We start from the raw sequence: 26336 nt of genomic DNA on the forward strand, positions 1-26336 counted from the left end.
AGAGTCTTCTATGAATGCATGGGCCATACATGTTTCATATATTAGGTATATCTATGTACTGTTCTGAGAAATTTAGGTCTCTCAGTTTGTGTGGCTGATTTAAACTTTGAAAATGGCCTGGATCTCAAGAGGCCCTTGAGAGTAGATTTAATAATGTATTCATTCCTATAGATATAAAGTTAAGCTGCTTTAGTTAATCTAGGTACTCCATCTATTATATTCCAAATAATCAAGTAACCATAGTCCTTGAATACCTTCTGTTTGTCTCAGAGGGTTCTTACCCAGACCCAGAAGCCCTTTTACTGCGGCTAAGCATTGGGAAGAGGACCTATGTGGGATCTGTAGTCCCTTCTGTTTTCTTATTNTGCTAAAGTGAGATTGCCACTGAGTGGGCAATGGGACTTCTAATATTCCAGACAGATATTCCTCCTACAGACACAACGAGAACATCTGCTGTTGAAGGGGAGGGAAGAGTCTTCTATGAATGCATGGGCCATGCATGTTTCATATATTAGGTATATCTATGTACTGTTCTGAGAAATTTAGGTCTCTCAGTTTGTGTGGCTGATTAAAACTTTGAAAATGGCCTGGATCTCAAGAGGCCCTTGAGAGTAGATTTAATAATGTATTCATTCCTATAGATATGAAGTTAAGCTGCTTTAGTTAATCTAGGTACTCCATCTATTATATTCCAAATAATCAAGTAACCATAGTCCTTGAATACCTTCTGTTTGTCTCAGAGGGTTCTTACCCAGACCCAGAAGCCCTTTTACTGCGGCTAAGCATTGGGAAGAGGACCTATGTGGGATCTGTAGTCCCTTCTGTTTTCTTATTTGGCCAGCTTGTACATGGCCAGTTACAATGTCTTCGAACCAACCCTTCCTTTGATAGGAACCCCACCCCTGCAAATATAGGTGGTTCCTGCAGGATAAGTTCCCAATATTTCTCAGGACCATTGTCTGGTGGTCAAAATTTGCTGAATAGAGAGTTGGGAGAATTCCTCCAATCTCTCTACAACTTGGTATCCTTATTCTACAGAACCAGTAAGAGCTGACCTTTGGCTTGTTGGAGGGAATGAATGAGCTTATCCTTTGGAAAGACATCCATCCCCACAGTACAAATAAGTAGAGACCTGGAACTCAAACTTTGTAGGAGTAAGAGTCAGATAAAATGGGTCAATTTATTCAGTGTCCCTCTTTTCCTTTATCTATATAAAGGAAATTATACTCCTCACCTCCCTCCACCACTCAAACTCCAGAGAACTAAGAGAAACTAAAGAAACCAGGAGAGGAGTCCTAGCATATTAGATATAAAAGGCCCATTGTACAGCAGCAGCTATTTAATGACAGAATTGAGAATAAATGAAACACATGAGTGTTTTAATTAGAAATCGATAATATTATTAATCATATGACTATGAATATTTTGATTGGTGGTATTTAAAATGTAAATGTTTATAATTAAATGTAGACTATGAGATCCACGATCATCGCATATCATTGCATACAGCACCTCTAGAGGCAGAACCTTGTTTTATTTTGGAATCTAGAAAAGTCAAACAGCTCCTTGGGGGGCACTCTGGGCTGATGGCACCAAATTTACAGAAGAATAGGGAGAGAGCTCTTCAGTAGGAAGTCATTTTAAGAAGTCTGGATATTGTTATCATTGATCTTGGCAACAAAGCAGGCAGGAAAGCTGTGTTTGACCCTGGGCAAGTCATCAATTCCTCATCCCTCGGGAAGGCACTTTGCTTCTTTAAGTCTCCATCTTCTCATCTGTAAAATAGGGATATCGATACCTTTCCGGTTAATACTTCACGAGGTTGTGATGCTCAAATGCTGTGCCAGGTTTTCTCCCTTTCTCCTGGAACAGGCAAAATACCTCCCATCCTTTGATCACTAAGGTGTTTTGTTTTGTTTGACTCCTTTGTGGAGCATTTGTTTCAAATCCTCCTGTTATTGCAGTTATTGACTTATCTTGTTCCCCCCTACTAGACTGTAAACTGCTTTACATCACAGCCCTGTTTGCTCCTTTCGGTATGGGGCAAGGGCCTGGTGCCCTGATCAGGCTTACTTGGGAATATCAAATGAGAATGGGATTCCTGATGCCCAGTTTTATTGTGGATATATCTATTTACCCCACAGAGTTGTTTTGGGAACTAAATAAAATGGCCCAAAAGAACATACCAAGTACATGCTAAATGCTGAGAGTCTCAGGGAACATTGGCTTCTTTCCTGCCATTCTTTGCACATAGTGGTAACTTAATACATATTTCTGGACCAAATTCATTTTAAAGATGAGGAGGAAATTTATGGGTTTTTTTCCTTGTTAAGATGCTTGGAGAAAGATGACCCTGTAGTAAGAGTTGTATTGAAGCAAAAAAAAATCACAGTTTTAAATGTGGATATGAGATATTATCGAGGTTTGTAGAAAACATAATGCAAATTTTATTAAGTTACCATTATCTTTGTCAGTGAAATTGGTGAATTTTCCAATTGGTATCTTCTGCAATTACAAACAAGGAAATAACGCATGCTGTTATGTGAAAGAACTTATAAATTTTTACATACATGTGAGAGGAATCACTTGAAATCCAAAGCTGCCAAGAGGAATAATTAGGAGCCACAGGACAGATCTCGGTAATGTGACAGCAGCTTCTAAAACATCCCAGAGGACAAAGAAGCACACGCTGGCCTGACCTATATCTTTAATAATACAGACCATTGCCCTTGGATTGAATCTAAAGGGCAGGACCAAGTGCAGGCTTCATCATGTTTTAGAAAAAAAATTGCCGAAGTTTATTTATGAATTCTCCACACAATGGCCTCTTGCTTTGATTATGAACGGACAGAGCTTTCTAAGTAGCAACTCAGCATGCAAAATCGAAAGCGAAGAAAGCCCAAAACAAAACCAGCACAGAACATAATTTCTTATATTCTGTCATGCTTGGCAAAAAGTATTATGTAAGACCCAACCTAGACAAATGGCTATGTTAACCGTAGAAATAACCTTTTGTTTAATTAGAAAATAGGAGCTATACAGGACCATAAAAATGGTTACTGCAGCCCTCTGCCACTGTTTAATAAATATGATCACACTATAGATAATGGTAACTGTTATTTATTTGTGCAATATCACAGACTTGGTAATTGTTTGTGGTGTTGATAGTTATCCTGTGTGGAGATCAGCATAGTTTCAGAATTTGTTTCCTTTGATCCAAGAAGATAGCAAGTTGTTTACTTAAAATGCTAGCCACCCCCTTCCCTTGGTCAGAGTAATGCATTTGCATATTTTTAACACTTCTATTACAAGGGCAAAAATCACCCTGGCAGTGCGTGGTGGGTTATTTTGTACCAGCTTTTTAAAAAAATTTCCAGAGCACCCTCAGGCCCTCCTGGAACACACTTCGCATCAATGCCGTTTCATGTTCAATTCATATTTCCCAGCATAACTAACTTTAGTAGCCTTGCTGGAGGGGAAAATGGGGCAGTTTCCCACCTGAGGTTGTGTTCCTGGGAAGAGGAAAAACTCTCTGTTGCATTCTCTCAAGAACCAGCATATGGAATGACGATCAGGCTGAATTTCACAGCCTCTGTTTCAGTATCTCCCCCCTGGGGGTGGGGAGGAGAAAAGGCTGAAGGGGTCCGCCGGATTTCAGGGTCAGTTCCATTTTGTGTTTTACTACAAAAACTCTGGTTGGGAGACTATACATGCATTTGGGGTCATTTGGCTAGATTTATTTCATTGCACATAGCACGTTATACTTGTTATCGGGGGGAGAGTTTCTGTTTTCTTTCGTGTTGTGTTTGCTGAACTGGATGCTCCATTTCCTGCCTTTTAGAAAAAAAAAGTTTGTGGTTTGTGATGTTGGGTGATTTATTACTATGACGACTTAAGGATTTTTCGCTCTTGACTTTGTTGGATGTGAGATATTTCCTCAGACCCCTGAGCTAGCGTTTGGCTCTTCTCATAACAGAGAAATTCACAGCAATGACTTATGGCTTAAATTTGTATAGAAGTATTTTGTGCGATCGCCTATTTCTGTGAGTTCTAAATAATGCGTTCTAGAAGGTTTCCACGTATTACCTTTATAAAAACATAGACAAGTGTGTCAAAAGAAAAACACCACGCAACAAAACCCCCTTTCTTCACACAATTCATATTAAGCTTCAAAATCCCTGAAAATCCCCAATCTCCTTTTGCAGTCTGGTTCCCACTCTCTAACTTGCCTCATCTCCCCCCTGAAAGAAAGAAAAAAGCATTTCTTCCTGGGACTGATAAGTTGTAGGCCGATGCTTAGCAACAGCATTCCTGTGCTTTAAGTAGCTGCAAGCCCCTCGCTGAACTCTTTGATGTGACTGTCCGGGCAGATTTATTTTGTTTTAGCACATTGTCTACTTGTCCAGATGTATCAGGAGATAAAAAGGAGTCATGTTTACACTCCCCCCCTTTTTTTTTTGGAGATGTAATTAAATCGTGTTTTTGATGAGTCTTGGGGAACTCCAGTTGAAGAGAAAAGGATTGGCTAACGTGAAGGGAAAACGGAAAACTCACTTGGCAGAATGAGCACCCGACTTGGTCAGGAAATAAAGCCCAGGGACCAGTTGGCGTGGTGCTCTAAAGCCAGAGGTTTTGTTCTGATTCCTTGCTCCCAGTATTTTGGAAGTTCAACCCAGAGGAAGGGAGGTGTTTCTCCACACTCACTTCCCCGGGCCCTGTTGATCAAACCTTGCATTTGTAGTGAGTGGTCTCTTCCTTCTTGTTGTTCACAGACACACACACAGAGGGCCTTAAAAATCTCATTCCATTCCCTTCCTCCTTCTACCCTCCCTCCCTCCCTCCCTTCCTTCCTTCCTTCCTTCCTTCCTCCCTTCCTCCCTCCCTCCCTCCCTCCCTTCCTCCCTTCCTTCCTTCCTTCCTTTCTCTCTCCCTGCCTTCCTTCATTCCTTCCTCCTTTCTGTTCCTTCCTTTCTCTTTCCTTCCCCTTCCTGCCTTTCTGCCTTTCATCTCTGTCTCTGTCTCTCTCAATCCACCTATGCAACTCTCATTTACTGGGTAGTAGGTCTGTGGTAGATGATTGTCAATCTATACTGAATACAATTGAACTCTGGAGATCTTGAATAAATGTCTCCCTAGAGCTGGGTAAATCGAGTTCCCTCAGAGTGGGATTGCCACTCCTTTTTCTTTTTTTTGGTTATAAGGCTTTTCTTAATGCTCACATTTAGTTAGGTCATTCCGAGTTCTATTAATGACCCGCAGTGGGCAGTGACAAGCAGGAGTCCCACATTTAGTACTGCGGAGGACCTGCCTGGCAGTGACTTTAATCTGCAGCTCAAGAAGCCACTCCATTTGCATCCTGAATAGGTTACACTGCAGCACCCCCTTCTGCCCACTGAGCCCTGTGACAAGAGGGCCGCACTACAACTCAGTCTTCTCTCTCGATGACAGCCCTTGAGGACCTGTGGGCAGCTTCTCTCGCCTACCCAGCCCTAATCTCTGAGATCTGGAGGACAGTGACAAGGGATGCTCACCTGCATTCCCAGGGTCAAGCCCAGGGCTTTATTTGGATTAAACTTTTTATTACTCTTTCATCAGGGGACGGAGATAGATGGGTATAACAAAAGGAAAGCTGGGCAAAGCTGCTGCTACATCAAATCTCTCCACCGGCTGGCTTGCCAGACCCCAAATTCCAGGCTGAAGTCCGTTGAATGCATTTTGAAAACAATGGGCTCATGTTTTGTGTTTTCCATTTGTAGACTCCGTTTGTGAAGGAGGTTTTCCTTTGTCTGTGCTAAACTGCCTTTGGATGACTCCTTCTGGCCTAAGTGTAACTTAAGTCTTTTCCAAACCAGGCCAGGCTTGAAATGAGCATTCAGGAGGAGCTGAGGCATAGAGGTCTGTATGCGGCCACTTGTCTGCATTAGGAACTCTGTTTGTGAGGGCTGTATAGAAGGTGACTTAGTCTGGGAAGACGTGTGCTTATTTTTCTTGGAGGCTAGGAATGCAGATTGTTCAGTGTTTTAAATTCCTTTATTTTACCAGTTAACACATATTCATTGAGAAGGTGCTGCAACCCAGAAAGTTGTGAAATGCTGTCCTCAAGGTGTGACCATCACTAAAATACACTAATAAGATATAATTACAAAGTATGGTATGTCCCCCAAAAGAAACATGGGGTCCTTGGAAGTATGTGTAAAAGTGATGTCAGGGAAACCTTTCCGAGGAAGTAATGCATGAGCTGATACTTGAAAGGTAGCAGGCAATGGGAAGCAGGCAAGGACCAGGGCAGAGGGCCTTCTAAGCAACATCTGGTGCTTTCTGTTTACCCCAAGAGCAAGGTAAATCATAGCATGGTTTTGAAGCAGAGGCAAGGCGTGACCAAATTCTATTTTTAAAAGACGGTCTAAGAGTGGTTACTTTGGATAGGACATTTTGGCCAGGATTGAGTCTTCTCTAAAACAGATTCACTCGATTGAAATCTACAGTAGTTCTCTGGTAAAGGTGAGGATGGGAGGAAGGGGGGCTTATTTTAGAACACACAGTGGAGTCTGCTTCATACTGACCAAATCAGAGGCTCAAATTCCTGAGTGAATCTTTTAAGTCCTTTTGCTCTTGGCCGTTTGTAACCATCCAGGTGGCATGTCTGTGTTTCTACCATAGTACTGTTATCCTTTCTGTGAACTGGTTATGAATGTGCAGTTGCAGGACAAACCCAGGAGGGCAGACTTGGCTTTCTGTGGCCGTGCTTATCTTTCAGAACCTTAGGATCATGAACGGGGAAAAGGGAAAGGAGGTCTCCTAGAACAGGTGGGGTGTTGCTGTTCCAACGGGTACAGCATGTAGTTGCTATAGCAGAATCGAGTCTAGAAAAATGGTGGAAAATTATTGAATTAATTTCTGATTGGAGAAATAACTCTGAAAGATTGTTCCCTTTCTTTTATTTAAATTTTATTTTTTTCCTGTTGTGTATTCTTTTCCTCTTTTCTTTTATTCTTATTTTTTGGCATTTGGACTATTCTAATTATAACATACCCAGAATGGGATTTAGCATTGGGGTAGGTTCATTTATTCATACTTTCCCCATGACTGAATCCTGCTATACACACAATGTATTTGAAGAGTTGAAGACAAAAATCTTAAAGGCTCGTGACAGTATTTCTTTATGAAAGAAAGCCGTGAGTCAATCTTGCATTTTACTTTGGCTACAGTGTAATTAGCCTGCTGGAATTATTAGAAATATTACACAGGACATAAGACTTACTCATTATGATACTTGGTGAGTCATTTTTCAGTACTCTCTCACATGTTTGGATCTGGAATCTGTCAAGGAAATAGCTTTATATATGTATATTTAGATAAATGAAACTTTTACTGTCAACAATTATTGATGGTGTAAAATAAGGGAGAAAAGGCCTTTTTCATGAATAGCTCTGTGAGTGATTATCAATTAATTTTGGAGAAATATAAAGGCATAAAAATATTTTTTGTCAAATGACCATTAAACTATCTTCTACCGTTTTTCTCAACCCCATTGTATTTTATCAACTGTACTTTGTAATATAAAGTTACTGTCATTATCAAAATTAATATAATATAGAGGTGACATGTTTGAATATAAAGAGTAATGAGACTGCTGGGTGTCCAGAATATGCAGGCATCTGTTTTCTGCAACTTGGGAGAAGATAGGGCAAATGAAAGTCCTTTTCTAGAAAGGTTTACAAACGGGGATTACTGTTAACTTTACAAAGAAAGATTGTGTTGGAACTTGAAATCTTTTATATCCTTATCCCATCCCCTACAACTAACTTCCATAAGTTCTATGCACGCACCCATTCTGCAACCGTTTCAAGAAGTCTGCATCCAGTTTCCATGGTTGTTCTTCGGATTTTAGCTATCCTGATGTAGACACTCAGAACACATGGGCTCTATCTAGTCCAGAAGAGTTTTAGTAGCCTAGCATTCGAATATATCCAGTCTTAGTTGCCATAGGGGGTGCTGTTGAGTTGTTCATCAGAGAGTCCCGCGTGGCTTTCTTTGGGTCTCTAGGGGGATATAAAACTCAAATGTAGTAGCCACTTCTAAGTATGCCAGAGTCCTGGTTTTACATGTGATGCTTATCTTCAGGGAATCACCTGAGGTGCCCAGAATACGGGGTCCTCATCTACTAAAATAGCAGTGAGCCTAGATTCAGGGCAAGCATCCTTGACATCTCTTTTAGGATGTAAAAAGAGGGCAGATGAGAGAGTGACAGGGAAATGCCTTTGAAAAATGAGAGACATATATTAGAATGTATTTTCCCAGATGTTTGAAATTTACATAGATTAGGATCAAAACTTTTTAGAATGAGATTCTCATAGCTCTTTCCTGTGCTGCTCTTTTATACTGGTCATGTGTTCTCTTGGGGTGTTACCTGTTCTATATGTGGACAAAATGGGAATGAATGATGCCTCATCCTGCTGGCCAGTGCTGGTGGCTGCTAGATACATGCTAATTAGTAATTAAATATCATATAATTTCTGACTTATGCAGGAAATATTAAACTGATTTTAAGTTTATCCTATTGACATACATATGTGTGAGAGGGTAGAATGGGTGAATGCAGTATCATCACCCCAAAGGTCTTCTATGATGTCTAGTGGTTCAGTTCTCAATCTATGCTTTTGGTCTCCTTTTTCCATGTTGCACGGTGACCCCAGCAGCTGTCCTTGGCCCTTTCCCCATCCTGCTCCCTTCAAATTGCAATCACCGCTTTTAATCTTCTGGAAGACACCTGCACTTGTTAAAAAAAATTATATGTTAAAGCTGTTTGGAACCAACTTGAGGGCCTGAAGAGTTTAAAATATATGATATTTGGAAGGCCTTGAGGGGAAGATTTTCTGGATGTGGTGGCCTTTGTTCATGTTGATGATGATTCAGGATTGGGCTATTGAATAGCTGGCTCAGTCTTGTCCAAAGATGGTGGTGAGATGTATTGAATACCTCTGGCATGCAGGGAAGGGCTGCAGAAGACTTACATAGGGAGTCATATACTTTGGAAGAGGAATTTGCTCCGTTGGCTCTCTTGGTATCCATGGCACTCTGTTCTGGACCATATTTATCCCTGGGGAGCCACCCTCCCACTACCTTTCATCTGCGGTGCTCTTGCAGGACCAGGTGCTGTCTCAGCACTAGGCAGGGGGTCAAGATCAGGTGCAGTCGGACAGTGTATGCTTTCTCCTGAGCACAGAGGATGGGCCTATACCCCAAACAGGCCATGGATTCCTGATTTTGCCTGGAACTTTCAGGAAATAGAAGTTCTTTCTGCTGTCTTAAAACTATGCTAAGCTACGCATCTGGAGTGCCTGGGAAGTCACCACCTGAGGACATGGAAGCTGGTAGGGAGGAGTACAAAGCTAAGAGCCAGAAGTCCTGATAACTTTGGGAACCTACATCCAACTGTACGTGAAACTGTATCCTTGAAACCATTAGAACCCCCACTCAACATTTATTTTCCAAAATCACTTTAAATTGGAATTTATCACTTACAAACAAAAAGGGAATCTTTTCTTTCTAACTATTCAACAAGGGAGATTCTACAACCTACCCTGGAAATATGTGGTCAGTTGCTCCAACAGAATCTTATGTGTCAAGACTTCTTAGTTATGTGTGGCTTTAATTTCATTTTTTGGCAGTATTCTGTAGGACGAGTAACAAAACAGCATTCCTCCCCCCCAAAAAAACCTCTGATAAAACAAAATCCAGAGACAAAAATCTGATTAACCTTCCTTTTATAAAGGCATCTTCATATACTTACATATTGATTTTCAGTTGTCCCTTAAGCCTTCATATTAAATATTTTCTTTATTATTTCATTTCAAAATTATTTGCTTCTTAATATGTATGACAAGTATAAATGGTACTGAGCCACGATTTAATATGAGAACTTGTTATTCGGCCATCTCAGGGAGCCTGTTTGAAGATTTTATTGTGAGCCAGTCCTGGCATCAGGTCCCAAAACAGGTTGATGGATGGTGAGGGGCCTGGCAAACGAGCCACCCGGCGGCTGTTCACTGGCCCTCAGGAAAGCCCTTGCCACTGTCGTACTGGGACCACTTTAATAGACAGGCACCGATAACTGTGTTCCTAAGTGGCTGGAGAAGATTCTAGTAAAACTGGCCAGCGTAAAAACAAGTCTTTCGCCGTGAAGTCACTTTTGCTCCATGCCAGAGACAGAGGAGTTGCTTCTTTCTCACCTCACTCCCTGGGGTTTCTGCCGCTCTGCCCCCTGCCCCTCGCCCCCAGTGGAATAGGCTAGAGCAGGCACTCACGTTGCCCACCCTCCTGCCCTTTCCCCACAACTATGTCTGAACCTACGCATAATGTTGCTCCAATGAATATATATATGTAATATATATATGTGTGTAATTTATAATATATATGTAATTATATATATATAATTTCTCATTCATTTGGCCTGTGAATGTATGTTGGGAGTTGGGAAAACGAGGGTGCGGCTTTTCTACCCATCCTGGGCACTGCAGTCAAACAAATCAATTCCGCCTTCAGAGAGGCATCGCCTTGTGATTATGTTTGTGTAAAGTCTCGGAGTCTTTGATCAAAGAATGGCATTTCGGGCCAGGCCCTAATCCTCACTGCCTTAAGGTGTTTAAATGAGTTTAAAAAAAGTTGATAACAGCTGGGACTTAAATTTGCCTTTGCCCAGCTTTTGTTTTGAAAGGGCTTCTATTATCTGTGGCTCCCTTTTTCGAAGCAAAGATGGATCGTTGGGTAAACCAAAAAGGGAAAGAGGATATGGGAGGAAATGGGCGGAGACTCTGAATTAATCTTCTGAGGAAGAATGTTTGATCAGCAGGGAGGAGAGGATGGAAACCTCTGATGCTGACAGCAGGCACCTTTCTGACTAGGGTGTGATTGGCACCTTTGAAGCTTCAGTCGGGAGCCAGTGTCCAGTGGGTCGGGGCTTCCTCTGTCTGTGGGTGGTGGTGTTAATAATGTGGCAACTGGAAGGATTAATTGCAGACAAGCAGCAGGATTACGAGGAGGGCTCCTCTGCTCTAAAAGGAACAGTTCGAGGAAAGCCTCTGATCTGTCAGCCTTAGAGGAAATTAGTGGGGGCAGACTCGAGGAGACTTGAAAAAAGGCATTTAGGATATTAAAGCGAAATGTGAAGAGGATATTGAAATAGGGCAGTAGGAGAAGGAGCGCTGATCTCAAAGGGCAGTGTCCCGCTCTTCCTACTAGGAATTTCCGCGATTTGTCCAAATCTCAGAGGTGCCTTCCTTTTCTGGTGTAGCAGTGTGGTTTTACTTGCATTGCAACTGGTTAGGGAAGGGCTACACTGTGTTTGCGGCTGCACCCAAGTCCCCGTGCGAAACTTGTTTGCTCTCTACCACCTGGCAAGTCCAGAATCTCCTGAAGCTAACTAAGGCTCCCAGTATAATTTTAAAACGAGTCAAAACATTACTGACACCCTATCTGCATTAGCTATCTATTGTATATTTTACTTCTTACCCTTCTGGTTCAAGTCGGGATGTTGCCCATAAATCCTGTGTTACCATTAAAGAGGCCATTCATCATGCTTCCTAATGTGATTAATCAAGATACACCACAGTACCCTTAAAATGAGATCATTTTGATAAATCATGTATGACATGAAAAGACTTTATTCCTTTTAAGTGCAATTTAGACTGTAATTTTTTTCCTCATTTATGATTCATGGGAGAAACATGGATAAAATTCCCTTGCACAGTTACACCTTATCTACAGCAATAACTCAAAGCTGCTTTTAGATGAAAATTCAGAGTCTTATTCACCAAAGCTGAATGCCAGCTCATTATTTTCTGGCATTCAGTAGTCCAAAAATAATGTCTGCACATTAAGCGGCATTCTCAAAAAGTTGGAATTGGCCCGGCACCAGGCACATCAATTACACTCTATCATCCTTAATAAGGAAGAAATATCAGATGTCCTTTTGGAGTTTTTTGGAATCAGTAATGCTCAGCCTTCACCTTCCCAATTTAGAATGATTTGGAAACAAAAATGGTAGGAACAAAAAGTATGGGCATTTCAGCGGCTGTGCATGACTCTTTCTCCTGTTGTGTGCGGCTCGGGAGAGGCACCTTTTCCCCTCCCATGTGGCTCATGCTTTGTTTTTCATGCCATTTACCTGGTTTCACAGATGAAACTACTATTTTGTGAGGCTGAGTTGTGTTTGTAAGTTGCCGGACCCACAGGTCGGCCTTTCCTCTCACAGGTGTCACAGTAATTTGGGATGTGATGTTCATAACCTGCAATAGAAACGTAATTTGAAAATGTGCCTTCTGGTGAGATCCATCAAGTTTAAGGTCATATTTTTGGCTAAAAGGCAGACACTGATGCTATTCATTAAACTGAAAAATGGCTTGTTTTCCACCAATACTGAAATAAACTTTGGATGAATGTAGTCATGCTGGCATGCACTTATATAGAAAGCAAAAGGAAACATAGATATATTTGATTTGGACACGTACCGTCAACAGGGTTTTAGGTTTTTCTTGAGATGGGGGATCTCAGGAAGATTGGCTGAAACAAATGGGAACATCGAGAAGTTCATTTGTTTCTTTCAGAGAGTAAGAACATTTAAAGACCTGGCTGGTGTAGCTCAGTGGATTGAGTGTGGGCCTGTGAACCAAAAGATCGCGGTTCGATTCCCAGTCAGGGCACATGCCTGGGTTGCAGGCCAGTTCCCAGCAGGGGCCAGTTCCCAGCAGGGCACGCATGAGAAGCAACCATACACTGATATTTCTCTCCTTCTCTCCTTCCCTTCTAAAGATAAATAAACTAAATTAAAAAAAAGAACATTTAAAGAAGGATTTGGTATCTAAGATTTAGGCATGCTTGTGTTTTTCCAACCACTGTCACCTGTAAAGAAGAACTTGATCAGCGTGTAATTTATTTCATGGCTGTTCTTAGGGATTCATTTTGGGGAGTGGATCAAAACCCTGTATTTGTTGTGTTAGGTAACCCCAAAGTGCAAATTTCTATCCATAGCCACATAATGCAGCCAAACCCAAGTTTATATGCAATATCATATCCATGCTTATATTCTCTGTGCCTTAATCAGGTAGAGACTGACATCAAAGGTTCCTTGCATATTATTCACATTTAAATGAAATTTGCCATGCCTTTTTTTTTTTAATAATATAAAGAGTAAATTCAGAAGGTAAGGCCATTAAGTCTGTACTGCGGTTTATAGGTTTTCGTTTCACATTTATGGCTTTTATTTTTGCTAAAACAGATCTGTAAATTTTAAAAATATGCATGTATCTTATTTAAAAAGTTTCCTAGTTCTAGCAATGCTCAGCAAAACTCCAAAGAATGCAAGTTTAGAACATAAATGTTTTAAGGCCCTATAAAATTGTCAGCGAGTATTTTTCCCTTTAATACTATGTTCATTTCATTCCAATTTAGTACCACGATTATATTTTCCAAAGCACCTTTTCATGCAATGCACAATTATTTCATATGGGGTTGGGTAGGTCACCTCATTAAGCCTGCAAAGATCAGGCCTCTTGTGATCCCCACAAATATCTTTGCATTTATTCCTAATTAAAATGGACTTCCTAAATTGTCTCAAGTTATCAATACAAATAACAAGCTAAGCAAAATAACCACAGTTGGAAAGTTAGTGAGGCACGTTGACTTGGCCCCCAAATCTCAAGCAAAGCCAACTGCGGTGTGTCCGCAGTGGTGCCCTGCCACCTGTTGGCTTTGCTTATGCATAACAGGGTATTGCTGTCCCTCCCAGCAGTGCAGCAGCCCTCTCTGACCCCTGTCCCAGTTCATCACCCCGAGAGAAAAGAAGGGGCCATTTGAGAATTTCAGGCTTCCTGATTTCCACCATCGTTCATTTCTTTGGCCACATGTTTCTTCTGCTAATGCTGAAAATTTATGGCTAAGCACATAAAGGGCAGCACAAATCCTTTTCTTCTTCTGGATTATTTCATAGTTTCCTGTCATAAGGAAATCCAAGAAGACGTGTCCTCAGTGGATTGTGTGTGACAGTGTCTGCTTCTATCTCAGGAATCTGAGGCATGATGGATAAACTGTCAGTTTTGAAGGATGATGTTTTCCCCATATTTCCATTATGAACCAGGCTGTCATCTCCTAATAAATTTCTGGCATTGGTATCAGTTTATTTTTTACAAGCAGAGGGTCTGATGTATTTGGGAAAGGCTCTGACAGCAGACCTGGCCCAGCCTGACAGAGCTGGCTCCACGTCGTTTGGGGAAACTACTTTGGTTCCAAGGACAGAACTTGACCTGCAGCCCTTGAGAATAAAAAAACTCTGTGAGAGGAAGAGAGACACATGATGCAAGTTCCTTCTCTGAAGCCAAAATAAATCAAGCCTGCAGGACTACCATGACATAATATTATTTCTAAGTCAGTCCTACAAACCCATATGAGAAATGCCATATGAAGCTATGTACTAAAGACAGTTAGACCATCACAACAGTGCCATGAAGCTACAGATGCATTCATGGTATAACTATGATAGGTTAAAGATCTCTCTAGTTTTGCCCTCAGAAGGGGTCTCAGTAGTGCTTTTCTGCTTGACAAGTGAGGAGTAGAGTCCATTCACATAATAAACTTTTAATTACAAATGACGTGCGTGTCCCAGTCATAGCTACTCTGACGGGTAAGAGAAGGCTCCAAACACTGAAACACAGCCCTACCAGTCAAGAAACTGAAATCTAGCTGAAGAGGCAAGATGTCACATAAAATGAGAGTGAAATAGAAGTGAATCATAGTTACCATATCATGACCAAAGCTAAGACCTTTGTCTGTTACCTTATGTAACTGTCAGCTATTTTGAGGCAGTAGAACATCATACTGGTTAAGACAGTGGCCACTGGAGGCAAACTGCCTGGGTTTATGTTGCACCTCTGCCCTGTACTTACATGCCACTTTGGTCAAGTTATTTAATTTCTCTGGGCCTTAGTTTTCCTCATCTGTAGAACAGGAATAGAGATTATAACTGCCTCATGAAACTGTTCTAAAAATTGAATAAATTAATATGTAGAAAGTTTTAGTATTGTCCAAGACACGAAGTAAACAGAAATATATTTTAGCTATTTTTAACTATTATCATCATCATTGTCATGACTATTACTGTTATTATTTTATGGTGGAGGAAAGTACATCTTAAAGAGTTCAAGTAAATTGCCCAAGGACATATAGCCAGATGGAGCCTGGCTCTAAATCTTGGTCAGTAAGGTTTCATAGCATAGGAAAAAGAAGCAGATGATATCTAAGTTGTAAATAAGTCAAGGATATAATCCTTAAAACTTAATTAGCTTTTTTCTTATTATTCTTTTCATTCCTGGACCATAAAATAGCCTTTTTTCTCCATAGCCCCAAATATGCTTAATAAATGCTACATATAATGGCACATTGCTAAATGTTTGATGACCAGCTCTCTGGAAAAAAATATGTGCACATAATCTTATTAAATTTTTATTTATAAAGAATGAGTAACACACAATTTACCAATAAAATTTACATATATAATATTTTTTGCTATACATTCCACTCAGCCAAACTCATGTATCCATAGCCAATCTAAGGTTGCGACTGGTGAACTAGAGTTCTGACATGAATATCAACTATTTCTCTTCCTTGCTGAGCATGTCAGAACTTCACTCTTTTGTCAATGACATAAGCAACTTCTTTACTGAATCAGATGATTTAAAAAATTTTTAATATCAGAAAAATCTCACTTTTTGTGCAATTCATACTGCAGTAGCTGAAGACACAACATACGTGTACCTTTAACTTTAATCCGCATCGTTAACATTTTTTCCATCACTTTCTTAAGTTTAGGAAATCAACAAAATAATAAATCATCCCCCCAAGTGTAGCATTTGCCAATTTCTGCTGTGAAGATTCCCACCATGGCTGATGTCAGGCTACAAAGCGACATTGCTGAAGAGTTGGAGGAGAGGGGAGACAGCACAGCAGTGTACAGCATTTCCACTCTGTGGATACAACAGACAAATGACTTCAAGAGCATAAAAGTAAAATTTTGTCACATAATTAGGAAGTGATGAGTTTTATTACCTTCAATTTTAACATAATTTATCTGATTGTAAGTGTATGTAACTTAATTTTAAGTAATAGCTGTGTTTAATAACTAGCTCAGCTGGTGTGGGTAGACTCCAGACAACTCTGGTTATACCAGCCTCAAAGGGCCAAAGACATACATCACATCGTTAACAAAACTCTTTCAGTCTTTGCTTATTAACTGTAACCTATTACAAATTTTATATCATTAAAATTAAAGCATATATACCATTTTGATATTTACTGCATTCACTTAAATATTGTGTGATAAAATATTTGCCTATTTCTCTTATTATGATTTCATTTAGTTACAGTAAGAATTTATGATTTTTCTATAATGCATTGTGTTTAGATCGTTCTTATTTTTTCTTGTTAAGTAAGTGTCTGCTAAAAATATTTTTGAAAGCTACTGTTCCGGATGATTTTTAAGGTCTTTTAAAACTCTTACACTTTGTGATTTAATTACTTATATAAAGGTCCACAAAATAGCCCTTCCTTCATTTTTTTCCATTGCTGGATCTTTTCTTCCCTACCTGCCTTCCTGCCTCACTTCCATAAATATTTCTGAACTACAGCTCAGGTTCTGATGACATTTCAGGTACTGGCAGAATGGGACGTTGTTTAGATCAGATAGAAACAATGGGAAGCTCCAGGCTATTGCCTGCAAAGGGCTCCCTCATTCCAGAGACACCTTCAGCACAGCCCTTCCCTACACCCTACCTCTTCTCCAGGACTGATTTCTGGACTTCTGGTCTGAATTTCCTTTTAGTTCCCTAACTCAGCTGAATGCTCAGCAATTGCCCAAACTTTGCCCTTTGCCCTTTCCCTTGGGGTTCTCTCTTGGTTCCTTGGTTACTGACTCACACTCAGCCTACCTTACCTTGTTAAATTTTTTCTCCCAATTTTTCTTGCTCTGAAGAAGACATAGCCATCCCTACCCCCATCCTGCCTCTCATTCCCAATAGGGTACATCTGTGGTGGAGGCTTTCTGTCTTGCTCCTTGAGGAAAGGTGTGGTGCTGTGACCTGTGAGCAGGTCAGAGGACCCCACATTCATATTGGTTCTTTGGCCTCTAACTTAATTCTTCAGAGTTGGTGAGTCTTTGCCTCTGATTCTGACAACTTGGTTCATATGTTTTTCTTGAATTACAATCATGGTCTATTCTTTTGTCTTTGATACTAAAATGTTTTATTTGTTCAAGCATTATGAGTTGACTTCTTTCTGTATTTCTAGAAATATGTTAAGTATGAGGGTTAATAGTACAGTTAGTCTTGTATATACAGTTAATCTTGAAAGCTCTTTGTTGCTTAAGTAAGAAATAAGCAAGGACATAATTACTGTTTCGTGTGTTCAGGTGTCATAATAGAGGTCAGGGATAAAGGCCTGTGACAATGCAGAGTATGGGGGTCATATTATGATTTGGTGTCTCTTACAACCAGTATTAATCATGGTTTTAATTTTTTTGATGAGTCGAGAATATGACTTATTTTACTTTACTTGGTATTCCCAGTACAGGGCTTGGCACATAGTAGGTGGTTATTAAATACTTGATAACAAAATGAGTGATGCTTTTCCTTACGAGAGAAAATAAATGTTTTTAGAAGAGTCAGCTTTATACCACAGTTTCAGGGAATGAGTTGTGATGAAAAGTGAAGATTGCTTTTACTTGAAAGAGGCTGACAAATTTCCCAGTCCCGGGATCACTTTATGTGGCGTATGATTTAAGGGTGAGTGAGCGTGCCAAAGCGCTCCACTTGGGCTGAGTGATGGGGAATGAGTTGTGGAGCTGTGGTCTTAGATGGTATTTTGTGAAAAATAGTAGGAGATTTATGACTATTAAACAATTCTGTAGCCACCCCTTCTTGTTTTGAAGCTTGCCAAATCTCTTCTCCTGCGGTCTGTATCATGCTTGTTTAGGGTATCCGTGATGTTCAGAAATATCCACTGGAATGCAGGTTTCCATGGATCCCCCCTCAATGGGAAGGGGCTTGAATTTTACACATCCACCTGAAGACATTTGTTTTCTGTAACCACTGAGTGAAAGTCTCACTTTGCAGGTCTCTTCTATAATGTACTGTACTTTCATTGAATTTCTCCAGTGAGGTTGCCAAAGTTCTACCTTCCTTCCTGCGTTATGGAAATTGCAGAGTGCAGTATATTAGTGACTATTAGCATTATTGATGTGCATTTAAAAAATCATTAGCAACTCTGAAATTGTGAGTGGAAGAAAAGTACAGAAACTTTCCTCATGCTTTGACAAATCTTAAACAGAAGGGCTTACCAGGCAGGAATGAGAATTTTAAGCCTTGAAGTGAAGGTGGTAGAAAATACACTATTATTTATCAGCTCTTTCCATTCTATTGTCACACCCAATACCTTTAGAAGAAATAGATATTCCATCACAAAAAGAAAAGCAAACCCACAAAAAATGACAACAAGACAGGACCCTAATTCATGTCATGAAAGTATTAGAAAATTGTTGGGGAAAATCTTTAATGATGGGCTCATATTCAATATAGGACTGTATGGATCAGAGAGGAGTCCTTGGTTTTTTTTCCAATTTTTGTGCTTATTTTCGAGAAATTCTAAAAATATAGAAAAGTTTTAACATGTTTGTAACAATTAAAATAGCCTTATATAGAAAATAGAAGTCCCTCCCCACCGTTCCATTAGCTCTAGTCCTGTTATTCCACTGGCAGACTCAACCATTTTCATGCATTTAATGTGTAACTTTTATAATTTTTAGAAGTTTACTATACACATGAGATCAAAGAGCTATGTGCTTACATAAATGATATTATACTACATTTATCACTTTGCAACTTGCATTTTCACTTTGTATTAAATTTTCAGACCTCAAATTGAAATAGATAAATCAGTTGTATTGGTCTTAAATACTAAATATTATTCCATCATATGTATATACATTTTATTTATTTTTCATCATTGAGAGACATTTGCATTATTTCTAATTTTGTTCTGTTATAAATAATGCTGCAGTAAACATCGTTTTATGTTGTAGCTTTCAGACCTGAGTGAAATTTTCCATAGTGTATGTATTTTAGATGGAATTGGTGTACCAATTTTCAATTTTATATATATTACTAAATTACTCTCTAAAGTATTTGAACAAATGTACATTTTCACAGGCAAGGAGTAAATGGGTAGGAGTTTTGTTTCCTTTCATTCTCTATAGCACTTGCGAGATTTAAAATTTTGCCACTGAGATAGGTGAAAAAAAATGTCATTTAAATTTTCATTGCCTTTTAGTCCTAGTAAATTGGACCCTCTTCTCTTTTTTATATTGACCATTCGGGTTTTCTCTTCTTTGACCTGCCTGCCATTTCCTTTGTCCATATTTCTGTTTTAACTCACTAAGGAGCATATGTATTTTGGATACTAATATTTTATTGCAGACATTATAAATATCTTCTACCAGGAGTGATTTAAAAAGTAAAATGTGAAAGTATAATTCTTGCCATAGGTAGTTAGGAAATTTGGTGAGTATAAATACTCTCAAAGATTTGAGAGTATTTATAGTTCTGAAAAATTCAGATTTACCCCAATTTCTCTATTCTCATTTTAGGTATATCTTCTTAATCCAGATTTAAAAAAAATACTCTTTAAATAGCTCCACCTATGTTCCTGTTGTCTCATAACTGTTACACCCTTTGTGTATTGCTTCAGTTTCAAGGGAAGTTCTTTATTCTTAGGTAAGTAGCAGACAAATCTAAGACATTGCCTTGTCCATTTCTTTTATGTGATAAGTATGACCTTCTGAATCATGCTTCTAAACATAATTGGAGACCAAGTGTGTATATCACTATTGAAAAGATTGCATAGACCTCATTTTGTTAAAAGCCAAGTCAAAGACATGGTAGTTAGCATCTTAATTTGTGGTGGTTTTCCTAAATATCCAGCCATGGAAGTTCCACCAGAAGTCATAGCTGGCAAAATTGTTCTTTCTTGGATTCCTTTCCATGCCTTAAGTTTATAAATGGACACTGAGCAAAAAAGTAATTAAATGCTCGGCATAGAATGATGACTGTAAGACAGAACTCAAGCCGCACAATTTTTGCTTTGACTAAAATTGGAAATAAAACTAAATAGCTATTTTCCTCTTGGTTATAAAACTCTTAATGTTTTGCCCAGTCAGAGGTATTTGCTGAAAGGTAGTTTCTTCCAGTAATTTTAGAAAAAGCTGTCATTAAATTGTCAACAGACTAAATTGAGATTAAAAGTACTAAGAAATATCAAAATACAGCAATGCAAGATTCATATTGGAATTTTAGGCTTTTTTAGTGATGAGGTGGAGCAGAAACATTGGCAGAGAAAGAAGCTATGGCCTCCTATGAAGGAAGTGTGGTAGGTCTGTGGAGAGACTGCCTCTGTTACCCCACCCCATATGTCCTGCCTCAAGCATTGGAATAGACGCCATTTTTAGAACGCTGTCATTGGGTCTCATTTATCACACAGGGACTACAGGAGACCTTGGGTGCCAAATGGAGAAACACATGGTGACTCCAGTATTTGAAATTTAATCTAATTTCTGACTCTTTTATATCATTGCAGCATCCTAAGCATCTAATGATGTAGTACCTAGCAAGTCTTATCTACTTTTTCAAATAAAACATTTTTCTTGGTGACTGAACTTTTATCATTCTGGACCCAATACCCTTGACTCAAGTTTAAACACTATATATTTCCCTTGGAGCTGGAGTAAAGTAATGCTACCTCAAGTCTGTCTCTACCTTAGGGACAGAGCTTCTGATTTTGCACCATTTGGAACTCTTTATATAAGTCTCCATTGAAAGCTGCTTAATCAAACATCTCAAATGTCAGAAACAGGGTTTAAAGAGTTTTTCTAGCAAGTAGGTCTAATTTCCTACTTAGTTTTGATTCCTATAATGTAGATAATCTCTTTGGAGAAAAGGCCTGCTCCTAGCAGGGCAAATATATCCCATAGAATGTATTTCTTACTCCAGAAAGAAATACACAGCATTAGTGAAATTTACTTTTTCATGAAGCTCGGAAAGGTTGTGAGCTTAGGGTTTTGATCCTAGCAGATGTTCTTTTTGGGGGGATATATAAAAAAGTAACATTTGATTCAGAAGTCTCAATAAGGGTTTCAGTAGTGATACTTCTTGCTATAAGAAACCATGCTCTGAATGTGACACTGGTCATCAGTTCTGAGTGACAACTGACTTCACAGCCATGGTCCTTCTTTCCTGCCTTAGTCCCCATGGACATATTACAGTAAGGCAAAGAGAAAGTTAGCAGCCTGAGTCATATCATATTTAGAGTTTGATGGTTAAAGAGCTGATTGTGTACAATAAAAAGCATCTTCGTAGACATATTCTACATCATTTTCGTATAGGCCTTGGGATAACAAAGTTCTGTTGACAACTCTTCTATTCCAGTTTCACTTGGGTTTCTCAGGGCTCTTGTTAAATTTACCCAGAACCCCCATTGCATGATCTGCAGCGGCTTCTATACTTTCGCATAGTCACTTCATACTGTGGAGTCTTATGTCTTCATCTTCTCTTTGTCTCCATGGCACTAGGCCCACATAAAGCAGCCCAGTTCTTCCCATCTACCCCAGGGGCAAAGCTCAGCTTCTTTACTGGTTTCCATGGGAATCCACTCACAGTGAGCATTTAATCTGTGGGAATTACTGGAAGCAGCATATGACAGAAATCTAAGTCTGCACTATTTCCTGCCTTCAATCTTTCTCTTTCCTCCTTTTTCTTTCAGTTCAGCACAATAAACAAACAGCCCCCTTCTCTCAGAGCCCTTCCACCTGTACCGAGGCTCCTCAAAGCTTTGTAGTCTACCCTACACTCTCCAGGATATTATCTCAACATAGGCAACTTTGCTCCCTAAGAAGAGTCTCTGTCAATATTTTCTGCAAACCCAAATCCCGAGGAGACATGTTTGGTAAACGAAGGTATTTCATGTTTGGTGTTGCTTCACACTGACATTTGCTTTTATCACACAGGCTTCCAGTGACAGCACTGCCGCCTCTCCAGACTGCCACTACACACCCCTGCCTTCTGCCTCCAGGGAACTCACCAGTCATCGAGGTAGGAAGTCAGCTTTTTATTGCTCTGGTGGTTACAGGGAGAGACCCTTGGCTGCACACAGCTCTGGGCTCATGACTGCTGCCTCGGTACTTTAGAAAGAACACAGTGCTTTTCAAGTCCTTGATGAGAAAACCATTCCTGTCAAACCTAGCAATTTTAACTCATATTAACCAGAATTTAGTGGCAGTCTACTGGGAAGGCAATAAATCCATGGTATGATATAATTTTGTGTTTTTTCTATAATAAAGAGATTAGAGTACTTAAAAATTACTAAGTAGATAATTACCTCCAGCAAAAGGGATGAAGGGAAATTGGAAAACTCACTAATATTTGTAAAAGTATCATTGTTTGGGAGTCTAATAGTTGACATCTGTAATTTAAAAATGAATGAACTTTATATTACAGCTAAAAGAAATTCCAATTTTCTTGGAAATGTTGAAGAAAATGCGTAGTTTTCCCTGAATTCACTGAACCTCGAAACATTAATTTGGCTTACCCTGTTTTTCCAAAGCCTCGAATTCCTCTAGCTATCTCTAGAGTCTATATGGAATATAATTTCAAAAATGCTTTATCCCTAAGTTCTTAGGCCGAAGACTATGTGATCACATTTGTTAGAATTGGTTAGGACAAAAAGAGACCATGCAGTATAACCTGTTTACCCCTTTCCATCCTGGTAATGACTACAGCCACACTTTTCTAATTGTGAACCTACCTTGAAAAGGTAAGTAAGGACAGCCTACATGCTATACTTTAAACATCATTTCCCCAAGCAGGAAATTCCCTTTGTACATGTGGGAGACACTGAATAAGGACCATTCCGTTTTGTCATCCCAGCTGCACTGCAGGGTTGGTGGGTAGGAGGAAAGGCTGCAGAGATGCCCAGCAAGAGGGGGAGCTATTCCACTAAGAAGACACATGGACTCTGGGCACACTGCACATTTCTGCAGGAAATGATCTGGAGAATAATGTGGAGTTCCAGTTGTCTGTGATTTGGGCTTGTGTTGCATCTTTGATGTCTGGACACAGTAAAACTTTTCTATACTTAAATCTATGTTGAGTGCAATTCTAATTATGTTCATTAAGTATCAGTTTCATGAACATCATTTTGCTCAGTCAGGGCAAAAAATTGCTTCCAACATGTTATATGCTGAGAGACATGAAAAGATCTCCTCCAGTAAATGTCCTTATGAAGGTTTTGAACATATCTCTTTAGAGACATTTTTAAATTCCCCTAGGCAAATAATAATGCCTAGTCTAGAAAGAATAACAAATTGACCCCAGCATTATATCATTGTGCATTTATTTATTGGTTTCTTGAATGAAGGTAATTTTGCAGTACATGTCCTGTTGAACATACTGCATAGGAACTACAGTCTCAGAGCCCTCATGACTCCTTGTAAAAGTTGTTATGTCTATGAAATTGATACTTCACAACAGGAGAACATGATTAGATAAATGCTAATCATCAATAAGACAAAGATCCTCTGCCACTGTAACAGTAAAACAATAAATCTGAACCTTGAAAAGATGGGATATAAAAAATACATTTTGAAGGTATTTTGAATATTATTTAAATACAGAAAAATGCGTGAGGTGGTTACTGTGAAAATAGGTGCTCTGGGGTAACATCAGAACCCAACATCAATGGGAAAAAATGTTATTCAGAGGGAACTGGCCACAGATGTCTTGATTTTACTAGGAAGATTTCTGTACATTTATTGCACTTGGTGCCTGGTCAGGGCTAAGGACTCAGATGATGTAAAAAGCAAGTCAGCATCATGAAATGCAGGGCAGGATTTTTGGGCCTATGGTTATGATGAAAGCAGTAAGAGAGAGGCAAAGCAGCTCATTAAATCTGAATTATTATTGGACTGATCTATGTAGGGATAAATTGAGACCGATGGACAGTGGTACCTCGGTACTCATTGTAATTTGTTCCAGAATTCATGATGAGTGCTGAAACCAACGAGTACCGAATGATGATGCTTTTTCTCTTTCGGGGCAGTGTCGTGACTCATATAACTTCTAACAAGTGCAATGAGTCTCAATCAAGTGCTGAGTGCTGAAACATTTTTTTTTCTTGTCAAAATGTGAGAAGTACAGGGTTGCAAGTACAGGGTTGATGAGTTATGAAGCTGACGAGTACCGAGGTATGGCTGTATTTCAGCTTGGTATGAATTATACAGTGATCAGTGGGGAAAGCCATACTTTTTTGGCATCCAGAATGAAACTACCTAGTGTCATCTTTCTTTAAATGTGTATATTTATATTAAAGAAATTATTCTAAATTTTTATTATATAAATTGGCAAGCTATTTGAATGCCATTTGTTAATACCCTCATGGGCACAAACATTTATTCAGAGAGGTACATTTATATTGTGAAGGCTGATTATATCAATTCTCTCCCAAGTGATATCCTCCATGATTTCTGAAACTTGGTCCATACAACCTTAAGGGGAAGTTCTATTAGCATATAGTTTTTTATTCATACAGTTCGCTATCTCTTTTCATTATACACCAACAGCTACACAACCTGGCAAGTAGTAGTTCTTGTGAAAATTGCTAAGTTTTGATTCATGCCATTTTCCCTTTATTTATCCTTTATGTAACTTCCAGTGTTGAATATGATGGGTCCAAGATTCACATCCTAAGGACTCTGCATTCAAATGCAAGAAAAGCCTGGGCCCAGGATGATGATCAGGAGATAGGGGACTCTACTTTTCTATTTGTAGTTTACAGATAATCTGAACATCATAGGGAGAGTAGCACTGTGCAGTTAGTTTCTGCTTCCCGGGGTGAAATTTTTTTCTGATCTCATCTGTTTTGATTTTTCACCTCTTGAGGTTCTCACAATGTTTGTTTCTATTTTCTTAGTGCAGTTGTTTATATACTGCTTTGCATGATAGAGGTCAGGTAAATGTTTATCTTGAACTTATAAATGAAAGCTCCCTGAGGGGCAGTACAGATTCAAACTGTTCTTCTCTTTCACTTCTCTGACTCCTATTCATTCTTCAGTTATCAGCTTAAATATCTCTGATCCCACCCTACCCATTTATGTTAGGTCAGGTTTACCTTTTCCAGGACTGTCTTCCTAGGTAGGCTTTAAGCTTTCAGCTGTGGGGAGGGGTGGAGGAGATTGTGTCTGTTTGTTCACCACTGAATCTTCAGTGTCTGGCACAGGGCTTCCTACTTACTCAGAGTTCAGTAAGTATTTGTTCAGTAAATTATGAGTGATAGAAACCCAGGGGAAAGTCAGTAATTTAGATGCCTCTGTGAGGTCAGTTGATTGTATCTAAGAAGAAAGACACATCTTCCTTTGAGGGTGAACACATACTGAAGGGAAAGGCCAGCCTTGTGAACCTCAGACCACAAACCTGCTGCTTTCAAAGACCCAAGTATTATGGAAGGAAGACATATCTATTGATCACTTCCAGGATGGCATTTAGCCACACTGCACAACTTTTGAGTAGATAATTATTTTAATGTCATAGGGTGATGCTTTTTTTGTTTTTTAATTGAAAAAAATATTTTAATTGTTGTTCAAGTACAGTTTTCTGTCTTTTACTCCCATCCCGGCCCACCCTCCACCAGTGCTCCCCACCTCCCTTCTATTTCCACACCCCCTAGTTTTTGCCCCGGTGTCCCTTATACTTGTTCCTGCAAACTCTTCTCCTTTTCCCCTGAAATTCCCTCTCCTCTCCCTTCTGGTCACTGTCAGCCTGTTCTCTATTTCAGTGTCTTTGGTTATATTTTGCTTGTTTGTTTGCTTTGTTGTTTAGCTTCCTGTCAAAGGTGAGATAATATGGTATTTGTCTTTCACCACCTGACTTATTTCACTCAGCATAATGCTTTCTAGTTCAATCCATGCTGTCACACAGGGTAGGAGCTCCTTGTTTCTTTCTGCTGCATAGAATTCCATTGTGTAAATGTACCATAGTTTTTTGATCCATTCATTTACTGATAGGCACCTAGGTTGCTTCCAGCACTTGGATATTGTAAATTGTACTGCTGTGAACATTGGGGTGCATAGGTTCTTTTGTATTGGTATTTCAGGGTTCTTAGCATATAATCCTAGCAGTGGAATTGCTGGGTCAAAAGGCAGATCCATTTTTAGTTTTTTTAGAAAATTCCACACTGTTTTCCATACCTAA

At 39.4% G+C, this 26336-nt stretch overlaps 1 protein-coding gene across 2 annotated transcripts in view; it reads left to right on the forward strand.

Annotated features, from left to right (window-relative positions):
- LRMDA (leucine rich melanocyte differentiation associated) overlaps positions 1-26336 on the forward strand; it is a 1160480-nt gene that overhangs the window by 850850 nt on the left and 283294 nt on the right. For both annotated transcript variants that reach the window (XM_037055995.1, XM_037055996.1), the window contains exon 6: positions 22100-22184. In XM_037055995.1, the coding sequence (XP_036911890.1) occupies positions 22100-22184 (85 nt within the window). The remainder of the gene's footprint in view (positions 1-22099; positions 22185-26336) is intronic.

The sequence above is a fragment of the Sturnira hondurensis genome, unplaced genomic scaffold, assembly GCF_014824575.4.
Source record: "Sturnira hondurensis isolate 20B ecotype Veracruz unplaced genomic scaffold, ASM1482457v3 Scaffold0008761, whole genome shotgun sequence".
Lineage (NCBI taxonomy): Eukaryota > Metazoa > Chordata > Mammalia > Chiroptera > Phyllostomidae > Sturnira > Sturnira hondurensis.